The following is a 14,004-nucleotide window of genomic DNA, read 5'->3' on the forward strand; positions in this document are numbered from 1 at the left end:
CTGGCTGCCGGCGTTACTCCCCCAGTCACGTGGGCTGCCTCTAAATTTCTTGGAAGTCCAAGCTCCTAGCACGCACATGTTGAATACCCTGATTAGACTCATTTCTGTAAGGAATTTCACATAGGCTTTGAAAAAAAATGTTTTTTTTGTTTTGTTCGAGGCACTCTAGCCCAGGCAAACCTGGAATTCACTTTGTAGTCTGAGGGCGGCCTCGAACGCACTGCGATCCTCCTACCTCTTCCTCCCGAGTACTGGGATTCAAGGTGTACGCCACCACATCCAGATTTTTTTTTTTGGTGTCTGTGACCTGTGATCCTGACTCTTCTGTGGGTCAGTGAGAACCTACCATTTCCTGGTCTTAATTCTAGAACGACCATTTTTGCTTCTTATTCTGCCGCTTTTTTGTTGTTTTGAGATAGTCTCACTCTATCAAGCCCAGGCCGACTTGGAACTATGTCGTCCCAGGCTGACCTCGAACTCACAGCGAGTCTCCTGGTGTTAGGATTAAAGGCTTGGGCCACCACAACTGGCAGTTTTTGTTTTTGTTTTTTTAAACCATTGCCATTTCATATTCAACATGGAAGTCTGTGCTTCCCTTAAGCAATCTTGAGACCTAGTAATGTGGGGGGGGGGAGGTGGGCCTGGACAAGACCCTAGGGCAAAGGCATGTACACCTGGTCCTTGAATGAACAGTCACTGTCCACCAGGGGGTGGGTTGGTAGCGTTATTTAAGACAAAAAAAAAGCAAGTTGTCCAACTCAGCACAGGAAATTCTGAGGGAGTCCTGGTGGGAAAGCAAGTAGGCCAAAAAGATTCAGGCATCACCCTTCTTCTGTCGCTATAGCAGTTTATTGGATGACGCATACAGCAGAGGTCCCGTGTGACAATCATGAAGGTGGCAAGCTTGGGACGTGGAGAAGACAGCAGTCAGGGTTAGGAGTAGGGTTGGGGCAGCCTGCTCAGCCGACCCTGGAGAGTCAGGCTATAGCCAGGGATTCCCTCCCCTCAAAGAGGTTCTTGAACCAGCCCTGCGCCCCGCCCACAGCAGAGGGCACAGCCCCAGAGGGATGGAGAAAGGCCCAAGGTGCAGAGGCCAGTCAGGCACTGGACAGCCGCCATCCATGTTATGCTGAGCCCTGGGGACACCGAGTCAGCTGCCTGTCAAGACTGAGGGAGGGAAGCCCTGCCCAGAGGGGGTCAAGGGGAGAGCAGCTCTCAAACAAATGTAACCAGAAGAGTGTTAGCTTGGAGGGATGGGGGTCATGTCTTCACTGCCAAGTTCAATGGCTTACACTTGAGGTCAGGGAAGTGAGGAACCACAAAAGGTTTCAAAAGAAGAGGGACAGGGCCCAAGTAAATGTTTACCAAAGCTCGTTTCAGAGGACAGGTGAGAGCTGATGTTAGCACGCAGGTGGTGTGAGAGCATGAAAAGGAATGTCCCGGTGCCCCGGAGGGGACCACAGCCGTGGGCACATCCTCCTAAGGCTTAAGGGGACCAGTCGCCCCGTCTCTTCGTGTGGACAACGTGGTGTTTCCCTTCGTGGCTCCATAGGCTCGGGCTTGGCCCTTCACTTCAGCAGAGCCTGCACCGAGTGCTTCAGTTTCTCCTTCACAGTGGCATCCACGGGAGGCATGTCCTTGGCCTTCAGGACCACCTCGTGGGCCTCCTGGAAGAGGTCCTTCCCAACTGCAGCCTCCACACGCTGGCGCCACGCAGCCAGCCTGGGTCGGCTTTCGAAGACTTGGCAGCCGGCGCTGACAGGCTACGGGGAGGAGGAACGAGGACACAGGGGTTAGGCCAGCCCAGGCTGCTTTAGGGTTTCTGGAATGGATTTCTTTTTCCTCCCCCAAACATGCGATGGGGGCCTCCCTATGCCCCTGCGGGCAGGATGGGGGGGCCCTCTCTACGACCCTGCTTAGAAAGACGCAGGAATCCATTCTACAGGTAGTTCAATGGGAGAGAGAGAAATCACCAGTGAAGATACTCAACAGTGGACACTGCAAGCATTATAATTGGCCAGCCAGCCCCAAATGAGCCAACGGGTGCAATAGTGACAGGTCTGTCATGGTGGAAACCAACTGCCCTCCAGTTGGACTGGAGGCCTGCTCCATGGGGGAAAGGGGGAAATACATCCCTGATACTGAAAACTTAAAACAGGGGTAGTCATGAGTCCTAGGGGTGTAACGTCTGCTGATGTCTGGAAAAATGTATATAGTATGCTTATCAAACTGCCCAGTAAGCACTTCTCTTAATATTTATACCCTTATATTGACGATACTCTCACTTTGGGTAGAGAACCTTCTCTTTTCAGATGGCAGTGACCTTGGGATGACTCAGAAGGTATAATAGTGCTGGAAAGAAGTGACTAGAGTACTGAGTAACATCTCAATCACACCTTCCAAGGATCAGGGTCTAATGTGGAAGAGGTGGTGGAAAGAATGTAAGAGCCAAAGGAAGGGTAGGACTCCGTACAACGTGCTCCCTCCAGACATAAAATGGCCTGGATATCCATGATCTCACAGTGCCTGACACTACCTACACAAGACCATCATAAGAGAAGGAAAAGATCATGACATCAAAATAAGAGAGAGACTGATTGAGATGAAGAGGGGACATGATGAAGAAAGAATGGAATTTCAAAGGGGAAAGTGGGGGGGAGGGTATTACCATGGGATACTTTTCATAATCATGGAAAATGTTAATAAAAAAGACGCAGGAAGATTCACTATACAGATGAAAGAAAGAAGTGGCTTGTCCAGGGTCCCACAGCCAGAGGGGTCAACAATGGGCAGGGGGAGCAGCTCCCTCCCAAGACTGGCCACCGCTCCACCGGCCATGCCGCTCTGAGACACTCACGTGCATCAGTTCCGTGATGGCCACTAGGTCAGCCACAGAGATGTGGGGCCCCGTGAGGAAGGCCTGGTCTTGCAGGAACTTGTCCTCAAGCATCTGCAGGCATCTGTCCAATTCAGCCAGAGTGGCTGCCAACGTCTCAGGGGGCACTGGCTGGCCCATTGCCACAGGAAACATTAGCTGGTGGGCCAGCAAACGCAGAGTCACACTTTGCCCGGAACCCATCATTCCGCCCACTTCCACCCACCTAAGCACCGCTCTGTGGGGTTCCCCTCGCCCGTCCCCTGCAAAAAGCCGCTCACGACTTCCCCACTGCTCTCAGGACCAAGACTTCAACATAAAGCCTTTCCCAGTGCAACAACCATCTTGTCTTCACTCCCTGCCCACCTGAGACCACACCTCAGACGTTTTTGTTTTCCCTGTGGGGCAGGTGCATGAAAATCTCTGGCGCCGGGCGTGGTGGCACGCGCCTTTAATCCCAGCACCCGGGAGGCAGAGTTAGGAGGATCGCTGTGAGTTCGAGGCCACCCTGAGACTCCATAGTGAATTCCAGGTCAGCCTGGGCTAGAGTGAGACCCTACCTTGAACTCCACCCCCCCCCAACACACACACACACACACACACACACACACACACACACACACACAAGTCTCTGGCATTTCAGGTTGATGTTCTAAGGTCCCAGGTCTAAATAGAACTTTTTGTTTTGTTCTTTATTTGGGTTTTCCAGGGTAGGGTTTTACTGTAGCCCAGGCTGACCTGGAATTCACTACGAAGTCTCAGGGTGGCCTGGGAGCTCACAGCGATTCTCCTACCTCTGCCTCTGGAGTGCTGGGATTAAAAGCACGCGCCACCACGCCCGGCTCATTTTGTTATTTAAGCAGAAGGTGCCATCCTGGGCTCTGTCCTGGCCCTGTGGCAGCACAGCGTACCTTCTGCCACATGACCCTGGTGCAGCAGCTCCTCAGGGCCGTGTGCTGCCAAGACAGGTACTCGTCCACGCGGGCTCTGGCCTGCAGATCCTGGGGGTACCAGTGGTCAGGGGCTTTGTACTTTCGGCTCAGATACAGCAGGATGGCCACGCTGGAAGAAAAACGGAGTGGTGGAGGACACCCCCGGGTCACTTTTCATTCACTCAGTGGGACATGTTCACGACCCACACGGCGGCTGGAGGAGGAAATGAGGCTAAGACAGGTTGGGTGGCCGCCCAGGAGCGCAAAGTATACATTAGGCAATCCTTTCATCTGGACTCGGGGTGTCAAAGGGGAAAAAACAAAAAACAAAAACACCTCACAGATTCCAGAAGGAGCCAGGAGCTCAGGGAAGGCTTCCAGATGAAAGAACCCTCAGGCTGATCAAGGATAAGAGCAACTTGGGAATCATCCTCTATCTCCGAAGGGTGGAGAGAGCCCACAGCAAGGCTACTGTCTCCCTCACACTACGCTGGGATGGGAGCGTCCTCCCAGGTGGGATGAGGGGACTTCACTGTCCCATCTCCTTTCCATCTGCTCAGAGCATCGGGCCATCTCCTCCAGGAAGCCCTCCCTGATCACGCCTCACTCACTTCCCGTCTGTGAAACCAGACCCCGGTGTGCATGCCCGTTAGTATGTGCATGCTCTGAGTATGAACCTGGCTTTACTCTGTGGTCTCAGTAAAGAATAATCCCCCTGCCCAACCCCCTTCCCCGCAATACAGCCACAGGCTAGAGGGCCCTCTTGGCTCCCAGCATATACACGGCCCATGGCTGATCCTTCCGGAAACCTGCTGTTTGACCTTCGAGAGCTCTCGGAGGCGCTCACTCCCCATTCTGTCCCTCTGCTACCTTGGTCTGGAGCCACTGTGTGGTGTGCCTGGACTCCTGCGAGGCCTTCTCACCCAGCCAAGGAACCCTTTCAAACACAAGGGGCATTGCAGCTCTCCTCCAGGCTCCAGGTCCCCAGCGGCCCTCCCCGTGTACAGGAAAGGCCAAAGCCTTCCCCAGGCTACAGGCGCTCCTCTGCCCGAGCAGTACAGCTCCCAGACAGAAGATACTTTCCCCGCACCTCACACCTAGGTTCTATTCAGTTGCCACAACCTCAGCAAGTCTCTCATTTGAAATCCCATCTCCAGGGCTGGGGAGATGGCTTAGTGGTTAAGGTGCTTGCTTGCAAAGCCTAAGGACCCAGGTTCAATTCTCCAGTATTCATTTTGGGCAGATGCACATGGTGGCACATGCATCTGGAGTTTGCTTGCAGTGACAAGAGCCCCTGACACACCCATTTTCCCTCCCCTGCCTCTCTCTCAAATAAATAAATAAATAATTTCTTTAAAAAAATTTTATTTATTTGAGCAGCAGATAGAGAGGGAGAATGGCAAGGGCTTTCTGAAAAGGGCTCCAGTGGCATGCGCCACGAACTGACAAAGGGGATCACATGAAATTAAGAAGGCACCATAGGGGCTGGAGAGATGGCTTAGCGGTTAAGCGCTTGCCTGTGAAGCCTAAGGACCCCGGTTCGAGGCTCGGTTCCCCAGGTCCCACGCTAGCCAGATGCACAAGGGGGCGCACACATCTGGAGTTCATTTGCAGAGGCTGGAAGCCCTGGCGCACCCATTCTCTCTCTCTCCCTCTATCTGTCTTTCTCTCTGTGCCTGTCGCTCTCAATTAAGTAAATAAATAAAAAATTAAAAAAAAAAAAAGAAGGCACCATAGTGCTGAGAAGAAGTGACAGAGGAGTGCTCAGCACTGAAACATCTCTATCACACCCTCCAAGGCTCAGGGTCCATTGCGGAAGAGGTGGCGGAAAGAATGTAAGAGCCAAAGGAAGGGTAGGACTCCTTACAATGTGCTCCTCCAGACACAAAACGGCCTGCATATCCATGACCTCACAGTGCCTGACACTGCCTTCACAAGACCATCATAAGAGGAGGAAAAGATCATGACATCAAAATAAGAGAGAGACTGATTGAGAGGGGGAGGGGATATGATGGAGAGTGGAGTTTCAAAGGGGGAGGGAGGGAATTACCATGGGATATTGTTTACAATCATGGAAGTTGTCAATAAAAAAAATAGATTAATTTACAAAAGAAAAAAAGAACCCACAGCCTCCATTCCCTGTCTTCTCCACACACTCCCCACCACAGGACATTCTTAGCGTGGGCTCCTCCCTCTAATGAGTCTAATCTGTGAGCTCCTTGGGGGCCCAGATTGTGCTCTGCTCAATAACCAGGGCCAAGATGCTAGTGGGGACTTGGAAGTAGCAGGCCAGTCCTCCCTCCAGGACCGCTGGCAGAAGTGCTGGTCTCAGGGCCTGGGTAGCTGCTGGAGTCCTCAGCCCTCTCGTTCCATCCGAGGACCAGGCTGGCAGGGAAGGCGCCCAGAAGCAGGTTGGGCCCTCCCATATCCCAGCCTTGGTTTCCTGGTCTATGTAATGCCAGGCGGGGGGGGGGGGGGGGGGGGGCGGAGGCATACCATACCATGCCTTCAACAGTCCCTACCAGCTGGGCATGGTGATGCACCCCTTTAATCCCAGCACTTTTGAAAGGCAGGAGGAGGAGGATCACCATGAGTTCAAAGCCGTCCCAAGACTACACAGTGAATTCCAGGTCAGCCTGGACTAGAGTGAAACCCTACCTCAAAAAAACCAAAGGAAGGCTGGAATGGCTTAGTGGTTAAGACACATCACACGCCTGCAAAAGCCTAAGGATCCAAGTTTGATTATACAGGTCCCATATAAGCCCAATGTACAAGGTGGCACATGCATCTGGAGTTCATGTGCAGTGGCTAGAGGCCCTGGCTCATCCATTCTCACTCTCCCTTTCTCTCCCCGACCCATCTGTCTGACTCTAATAAATAAATTAAAATAAATGTGTTTTTTTTAAAAAAAAAAAAAAAAAAGGAAGGCTGGAGAGATGGCTTAGTGGTTAAGGCATTTGCCTGCAAAGCCAAAGGACCCAGATTCAATTCCCCAGTACCCACGTAAGCCAGATGCACAAGGGTGCACACACATCTGGAGCTCATTTACAGTGGCTGGAGGCCCCAGTGAGCCCATTCTCTCCCTTTCCCTCTCTCTTTCTCCCTGCCTATTTCCCTCTCTCTCTCTCTCTCTCTCAAATAAATAAAGAAAAATAAAACATTTTAAAAAGAAAAGGAAAAGCAGGGTATGGTGGTGCACGCCTTTAATCCCAGCACTTGGGAGGCAGAGGTAGGAAGATCACCATGAGTTCAAGGACACTCTGAGACGACATACATGAATTCCAGATCAGCTTGAACTAAATTGAGACCATACTTAGAAAAACCAAAAAGAAAAAAAAAAAAACCCAAATGGAAAAAAAAGCCCCTCCCCACCCTAGGCCGCCTGTGCTGGTTTCGCCCACCCAGGACGCACAAATCATGACCCAAGCTGTCAACAGTGGATCAGACAGGTGATGTGTCCCGTGAGAGGGACCCCAGTACCTCTCAGCCAAGGTGAAGTCCCCATCCTTCAGGGCCGGCACCTTCCTCAGCGGGTTCACCTGGGCAAAGGCATCCGTGTAATGCTGTCCTGTGGAGAGACCAGAAAACACGGGAGGAGACCCTGAGGCTCCTCCTCTCTATCCGGGCACCGAGTTTTCTATAGGGAGCCTCAGGGATGAGGAAGTTACTGTGCTGCTCAGTGGATCACAGATGCTGACTCTGCTGGAAGTCCACCTGTCTGTCCTATGTCCCTCACTTCATCTGAGGAAAAAGGTGATTCTGGGGAGCTGTAGTGACCCACAACCACCCATGGGCAGACAGCCCTATCTTCTCCCTGGGCATGCCCTGTGACCCATCATCCTATCCAAGGAAAGAATGCAGGTCCTATTCACCAGGATGGGTGACCTGTGGACACTCAAGAGCTCTATTACCCAGCTGCCCGTCCCCCCCCCCACCCCCAACGACATTCCCAGGTCTCAGTCCAACACCGGCCGCACTGAGCCACCCGGCCGCCAGCATCTTAACGCTCCTTCCTTTCCAGTGCCAAGCTCTCAGAGGTCCCTGCTCGGTGGAGGTTCCCCAGCCTGACTCATTGCCACCCCTGCCACCAGGCCAGTTTCAGAGAGTACAGAATGTGCCGTGCCAATGTGAATAGAGTGGAAGAGATTTGGTGGGAGCCAGGCTCAGTCTGACCACAAGCTCACCTGTGAGTGTGTCTCTTTTCCTTCTACCGAATGGACCCCATCACCCAGGTCCATTCATTGTCCACCAACTGCCTGTGTGCATCCTCTGTCCCGCTGCAGAGGACCCTACCTGGAGGTACCAAAGGCAGCCAGTGAGAGGTGCCTTCCCCTGGCCTGCTCAGGGGGCTCTGGAACCTGTGCTTGTACCCCGGTTCCAAGCTGTGTCTTTCCAGGCCAACCGGAAAAGCAACAGTTCAGTGAAAGTGCTGGTCTCTCCCTAATGCCTTCTCACAGAGCCCCCTAGCTTGCTGGAAATGCCCAGGGGCCCTGTGGTGGTTTGAATAGAATAGGTGGCCCCCAATACATTCAGTTGTTTGTTTGTAGTTTGCATCCCTAGCCACCTGCTGGAGGCAATGTCACTGGGTGATCTTAAGGTGTGGTGGTGGGTTTCAGATTTCCATGTAAAGATGTGCAAGGGCTGGAGAGATGGCTTAGCAGTTAAGCGCTTGCCTGTGAAGCCTAAGGACCCCGGTTCGAGGCTCGGTTCCCCAGGTCCCACGTTAACCAGATGCACAAGGGGGCGCACGCGTCTGGAGTTCGTTTGCAGAGGCTGGAAGCCCTGGCGCGCCCATTCTCTCTCTCCCTCTATCTGTCTTTCTCTCTGTGTCTCTCGCTCTCAAATAAAATAAATAAAAAAATTAAAAAAAAAAAAGATATGTAAAGTGTGCCTAGCTGGAGTTCCTGAAGTGTGCTGTGCTGTGTGACTTTTGACCTTTAGGCTTGTACTTCTCTTTCTCTGTTTGGACCAGTGAAGGCAGGCCAGCTTCTTCTGCCATTATGGAACTTCCCCTGGATCTGCAAGCTTCAATAAATCCCTTCCTCCATAACTGTGCCTGGTCTGGAAGTTCATCTCAGCGAACCTGGAGCTGCCTGCTACAGGCCCCGACAAATGAGAAACAAGAAAAAGCAAAAATGAAGCCAGGCCTAGTAGGTGTGTAACCCTAGTTACTTGGGAATCTGTGGCAAACGGATGACAAATCCAAGGCCTGATTGGGCTACCGAGTGTAACGCCTGGATCGCTTGGTGAGTTTCCATCTCCAGTAGTACAATGAGGGCTGGGAAGGTGCCCCAGTTTGCTGGCAAAACCTGCCAGATGCGGTTCCGTTACCCAACACCCATGTAAAAACAGATATACAAAGTGGCACAATACATCTGGAGTTTGTTTACAGTGGCAAGAAGCCCTGGCGTGTCTCTCCCCACCCCCTGCAAATAAATTTTTAAAAAATAAACAGGAGCCGGGCATGGTGGAGCACACCTTTAATCCCAGCACTCGGGAGGCAGAGGTAAGGAGGATCGCTGTGAGATCGAGGACATCCTAAGAATACAGAGTAAATTCCAGGTCAGCTTGGGCTGGAGTGAGACCCTAACTCAAAAAAAAAAAAAAAAAAAGAAAAAAAAATTAAACAGGGCTGGAGAGATGACTCAGAGGTTTCAGAGATTAAGGAGCTTGCTTCCAAAGCCTAACAGCCTGGGTTCAATTCCCCAGTATCCACATAAATTCTGCACAAAGTGGCAAATCTGGAGTTTGTTTGGAGTGGCGGGAAGCCCTGGCACACCCATTCTCATTCTAGCTCTCTCTCCAAATGAATGAATAAAAATATTTTTTTTAAGAAAAATTAGCCAAGCATGGTGGCACATGCCTTTAATCCCAGCAAATGGGAGGCAGAGGTAGGAGGATCATCATGAGTTCAAGGCTACATAGTGAATTCCAGGTTATCCTGGGCTAGAGTGAGACCCTACCTCAAAAAAAAAAAAAAAAATTAAACAAGGGCTGGGGGGATGCATTTGCCTACAAAGTCAAAGGACAACAGTTCGATTTCCCAGGACCCAGGTAAGCTAGATGCACAAGGTGGCACATGTGTCTGGGGTTTGTTTGCAATGGCTGGTGGCCCTGGTGTGCCCATTCTCTCTCTTTCTCTCTCTCCCCTTCTGCCTCTTTCTCAAATAAATAAATAAATAAATAATATTTTTAGGAAATTAAACAAGCCATGTGTGGTTGCACACAACTTTAATCCCAGCACTTCAGAAGCAGAGGTAGGAGCATCGCCATGAGTTTGAGGCCACCCTGAGACTACATGGGGAATTCCAGGTCAGCCTGAGCTATAGTGAGACCGTACTTCAAAAAAGGGGGAGGGGGACTGGAGTGATTGCTTAGTGGTTAAGGTACTCATCTGTAAAGCCAAAGGCCCCAGGTTCTATTCCCCAGGACCCACATAAGCCAAATGCACAAGCTAGTGCATGTGTCTGGAGTTCATTTGCTGTGGTTGAAGGCCCTGGCATACCCATTCTCTCTCCACTACCAAGGCTCTTGGTTTCCCACCAGGAATAGATGTTGGACCCTATTGCTGAAGACTCCACATACTTGGACTGCAAAGTCACTAAGAAATCCTGCTGGAGCTGAGCTGAAAACCTCCTCCATGTAGACCAGCTGACAGAAAGCTGGAAAAAAAGCCACACTGCATGAAGTTCAATAGGAGAGATTGAGATCACCAAGTGGAGATACTCAACAGTGGGCACTGCAAGCCTTAAATTTGGCCAGCCAGGCCAAATGAGCCAGTGGGTGCAATAGTGGCACATCTGTTATGGGGGAAAACAACCTCTCTCTAATTGGACTGGAGGCCTGCTCCATGGGAGGGAATACATCCCTGATACTGAAAACCTACAACAGGGGTAGTCATGAGCCCTAGGGGTGTAACGTCTGCTGGTGTCTGGCTAAATGTATATAGTTTGCTGAGCAAACTGTCCGGTAAACACTTCTCCTACGTTCATACCCATATATTAATGCTCCTCTCACTTTGGTTAGAGAACCTCTTTTTTTTCAGATAGCAGTGACCTTGGGATGACTCAGAAGGCACCATGGTGCTGGGAAGAAGTGACAGAGGAGTGCTCAGCACTGTAATATCTCTATCACACCCTCCAAGGCTCAGGGTCCATTGCAGAAGGGGTGACAGAAAGAATGTAAGAGCCAAAGGAAGGGTAGACTCCTTACAACATGCTCCTCCAGACACAAAATGGCCTGGATATCCATGACCTCACTACCTATACAAGACCATCATAATAGCAGGAAAAGACGACATCAAAATAAAGAGAGACTGATTGAGAGGAGGAGGGAGTATGATCAGAGTGGAGTTTCAAAGGGGAAAGTGGGGGAAGGGAGGGCATTACCATGGAATATTATTTACAATTATGGAAGTTGTCAAAAAAATTAAAATAAAAAATTAAACAATAGCTGGAGGGATGGCTTAGTGGTTAAGGTTCTTGCCTGCAACACCAAAGGACCACATTTCAATTCCCCAGGACCCACATAATCCAGATGCATAAGGGGGCACACGCATCTGGAGTTCATTTATAGTGGCTGGAGGCCCTGGCACACCCATTCTCTCTCTCCTCCTGTCTCTTTCTCTCTCAAATAAATAAATAAATATTTTAAAACTTAAACAAGCTGGGCATGGTCCACACAATTTTAATAATCCTAGCACTCGGGAAGCAGAGGGAGGAGGATCACCATGAGTTCAAAGCCACCCTGAGATTACACAGTGAATTCCAGGTCAGCCTGAGCTAGAGCGATACTCTACCTTGAAAAAAAAATAATTAATTAAAATAAAAAAATAAAATTAAACAAGGGCTGAAGGGATGGCTTAGTGGTTAGGGCACTTGCCTACAAAGCCAAAGGACCCAGGTTCGATTTCCCAGGACCCATGTAAGCCAAATGCGCAAGGTAATGCATGTGTCTGGAGTTCATTTGCTGTGGCTGAAGGCCCTGGCACACTCTTTCTCTTTTTCCCTATCTGCCTCTTTCTCTCTCTCTCCCTTTCTCCCTCCCTCTCTCTCTCTCTCTTTCTCAAATAAAATAATAAAAACAATTAAACAAGAGTTGGTTCTGGGGGGAGGAAAACTACAAAAGCAGGGGCTGAGGAGATGGATCAACCGTTAAAAGTGCTTGTTTGCAAAACCTGCCAGCCTGGGTTCAATTCCCCAGTATCCACGTGAAGCCAGGCACACAAGGTGGCGCACGTGTCTGGAGTTTGCAGGAGCAAAAGGCCATGGTGTACCCATACACTCTCTCTCAAATAATTTAAAAATAAAAATAAAAAGCCAAAAGGTTGCCTAGTCACCAGCATGGGGAGGGGGATTTTGAAAAAGCCAAAGTGAAGAACAACGCAGGCCGTGCTTTGGAGGGGGAGATCTTGCGAGAGGGGGCTGTTCTATACATCCAGGTAATGCAACCCTCTTCTCGGGGATGCAGACATGACAGGTGGGGATTCTCAAGCCTTCGCCTCACTTCCCTCCAGACACCCCCCCCCCACTCTGGTCCACCCACCCCATTCCACACCAACGTCCTCTATTCCTTTGTGTCCTGTGTTTGGAAGGATGTCTCCAGGCCACTTAGACAAAGGTTCTTTAAAATGCACAGCTGCAAGCCAGGCGTGGTGGTGCATGCCTTTAATGCCAGCACTTGGGAGGTAGAGGTAGGAGGATCACCCTGAGACCACACAGTGAATTCCAGGTCAGCCTGAGCTAGAGTGAAACCCTACCTCGAAAAAACACACAAACAAACAAAATTAAAATCCACAGCTGCACCACTCCGGGAGGCAGAGGTAAGAGGATCGCAGTGAGTTCGAGGCCACCCTGAGACTGTGAGACCAAATATAACCATTTTAAAAAAAAAAAGGCCCAGGCCTGATTTAGATAGAGAACTGGCCGGCCAATGTGCTGACCTTTTGCTTCTGTAAACTTTGCTTGCTTAATTGCTGCCTTTCCCCCTAACGTTTCTGAGGAATCTCCACTTCAAGGGGGTGGGGGGGTCCTCCAGCCACCTGCTTAGATAAGAAACTGAAGAATCTCCACTTCAAGGACTATGGAGATGATTTCATCTGCCTGGAGTGCCCCTAGCTCCTGTCCCCAACTTTGCCCGCTGAAACCCCAAGACAATCAGAACTGTTTAAATCAACCAATCATGTATCTCTCCCCTACTTCTTTGTTCGAATTCCTATATGAACCCCTTCCCCCAAAAGAAAGGGGCTCTCTCCCTCACCGCCGCTGTGCCGGACTGTGCGTACGGAGCCCAGGCCTAGGCTTGCAATAAAGAAACCTGTTGCTTTTGCATTCCAGGGTCTCGGCTTCCGAGGCGGTTCTCTGGGCGACTCCTGGGTGACTGGGGGACTTGGCTCCTGGCCAGGGGTCTTGGCACAACAAGAGTGCATAGTGAATTCCAGGTCAGCCTGGGCTAGAGTGACACCCTACCTCCAAAAAACCCAAATAAATAAATACGATCCTGAGCTGCTAACTGACGCAACGGCTCCCCGACCGGCACAGTTGGTGTTCCTCGTCTGTCTGCACCCCTGGCCTGACCGCTCCCGGGCAGCAGGGGGTCCACCTGCACCCGGGACCCCCCCAGGCCTCCCCAGCCCGCCCTGCGGGGCCCACCCTTGAGCAGCTCCACGGGGCGCAGCTGGAAGGGGATGCCGTTCTTCTTGGCGAAGATGTAGATGGCGCGGCACGGCTGGGACAGCAGGTCCAGGTAGAGCTCCAGGCCCATGGCGGGGGTCGCGGGGGGTCGGCGACACGTAGCCAAGACCGGGGAGTCAGGACGGGGAGCGGGCTGCAGCGAGCCGCAACGGCGGGCAGGAACCGCGGGACCGCGACCGGACCCGAGCCCGTGTCCAGCCCCCCCCCGCTCCCATTGGATGCTCCGGGGGGGCTGCCGGCCAATCCGTGGCGGGCTAGCCGCTCAGCCTGGGCTGCGAGCTGGCCGCTGGACCGCGGGTCCACCCCGGCAGGGTGGACGTGGGGAAACGGGACGCGAAGGACGACTCCGGCAAAGAGCGCTGGTGACTTCAGGGGAGAAGACCAGCGCTGTCTGTGGCCAGACCCGCATCCCCCTCCCCACCGCCACCACCTCGCCCCCGCCTCCACCCAGGACGGAGGCAGTGCCTCCCCAAGCCCTGAACGTAGAAAGTATGAAAGAAAGAAA

The 14,004-nt window shown here is 51.6% G+C and overlaps 1 protein-coding gene across 2 annotated transcripts; it reads right to left on the reverse strand.

The window, feature by feature from the left end:
• Positions 1-840: 840 nt before the first annotated feature.
• LOC101596685 (glutathione S-transferase theta-3) lies at positions 841-13,637 on the reverse strand. Of its 2 annotated transcripts, XM_045132719.1 has the most exons (5): positions 13,458-13,637; positions 7,288-7,375; positions 3,787-3,937; positions 2,858-3,034; positions 841-1,763 (listed from the first exon to the last, which is right to left on the reverse strand). In XM_045132719.1, exons 1-5 carry the CDS (start codon positions 13,567-13,569, stop codon positions 1,569-1,571), a joined length of 723 nt encoding a protein of 240 aa, XP_044988654.1. In that variant the 5' UTR covers positions 13,570-13,637; the 3' UTR covers positions 841-1,568. The 2 variants fall into 2 exon arrangements, with proteins under 2 accessions (XP_044988654.1, XP_044988655.1); XM_045132720.1 differs by lacking the exons at positions 2,858-3,034; positions 3,787-3,937 and having other exon boundaries at positions 1,528-1,755; positions 7,280-7,375.
• Positions 13,638-14,004: the final 367 nt, after the last annotated feature.

This window comes from Jaculus jaculus, chromosome 13 (assembly GCF_020740685.1).
Source record: "Jaculus jaculus isolate mJacJac1 chromosome 13, mJacJac1.mat.Y.cur, whole genome shotgun sequence".
Taxonomy (NCBI): domain Eukaryota; kingdom Metazoa; phylum Chordata; class Mammalia; order Rodentia; family Dipodidae; genus Jaculus; species Jaculus jaculus.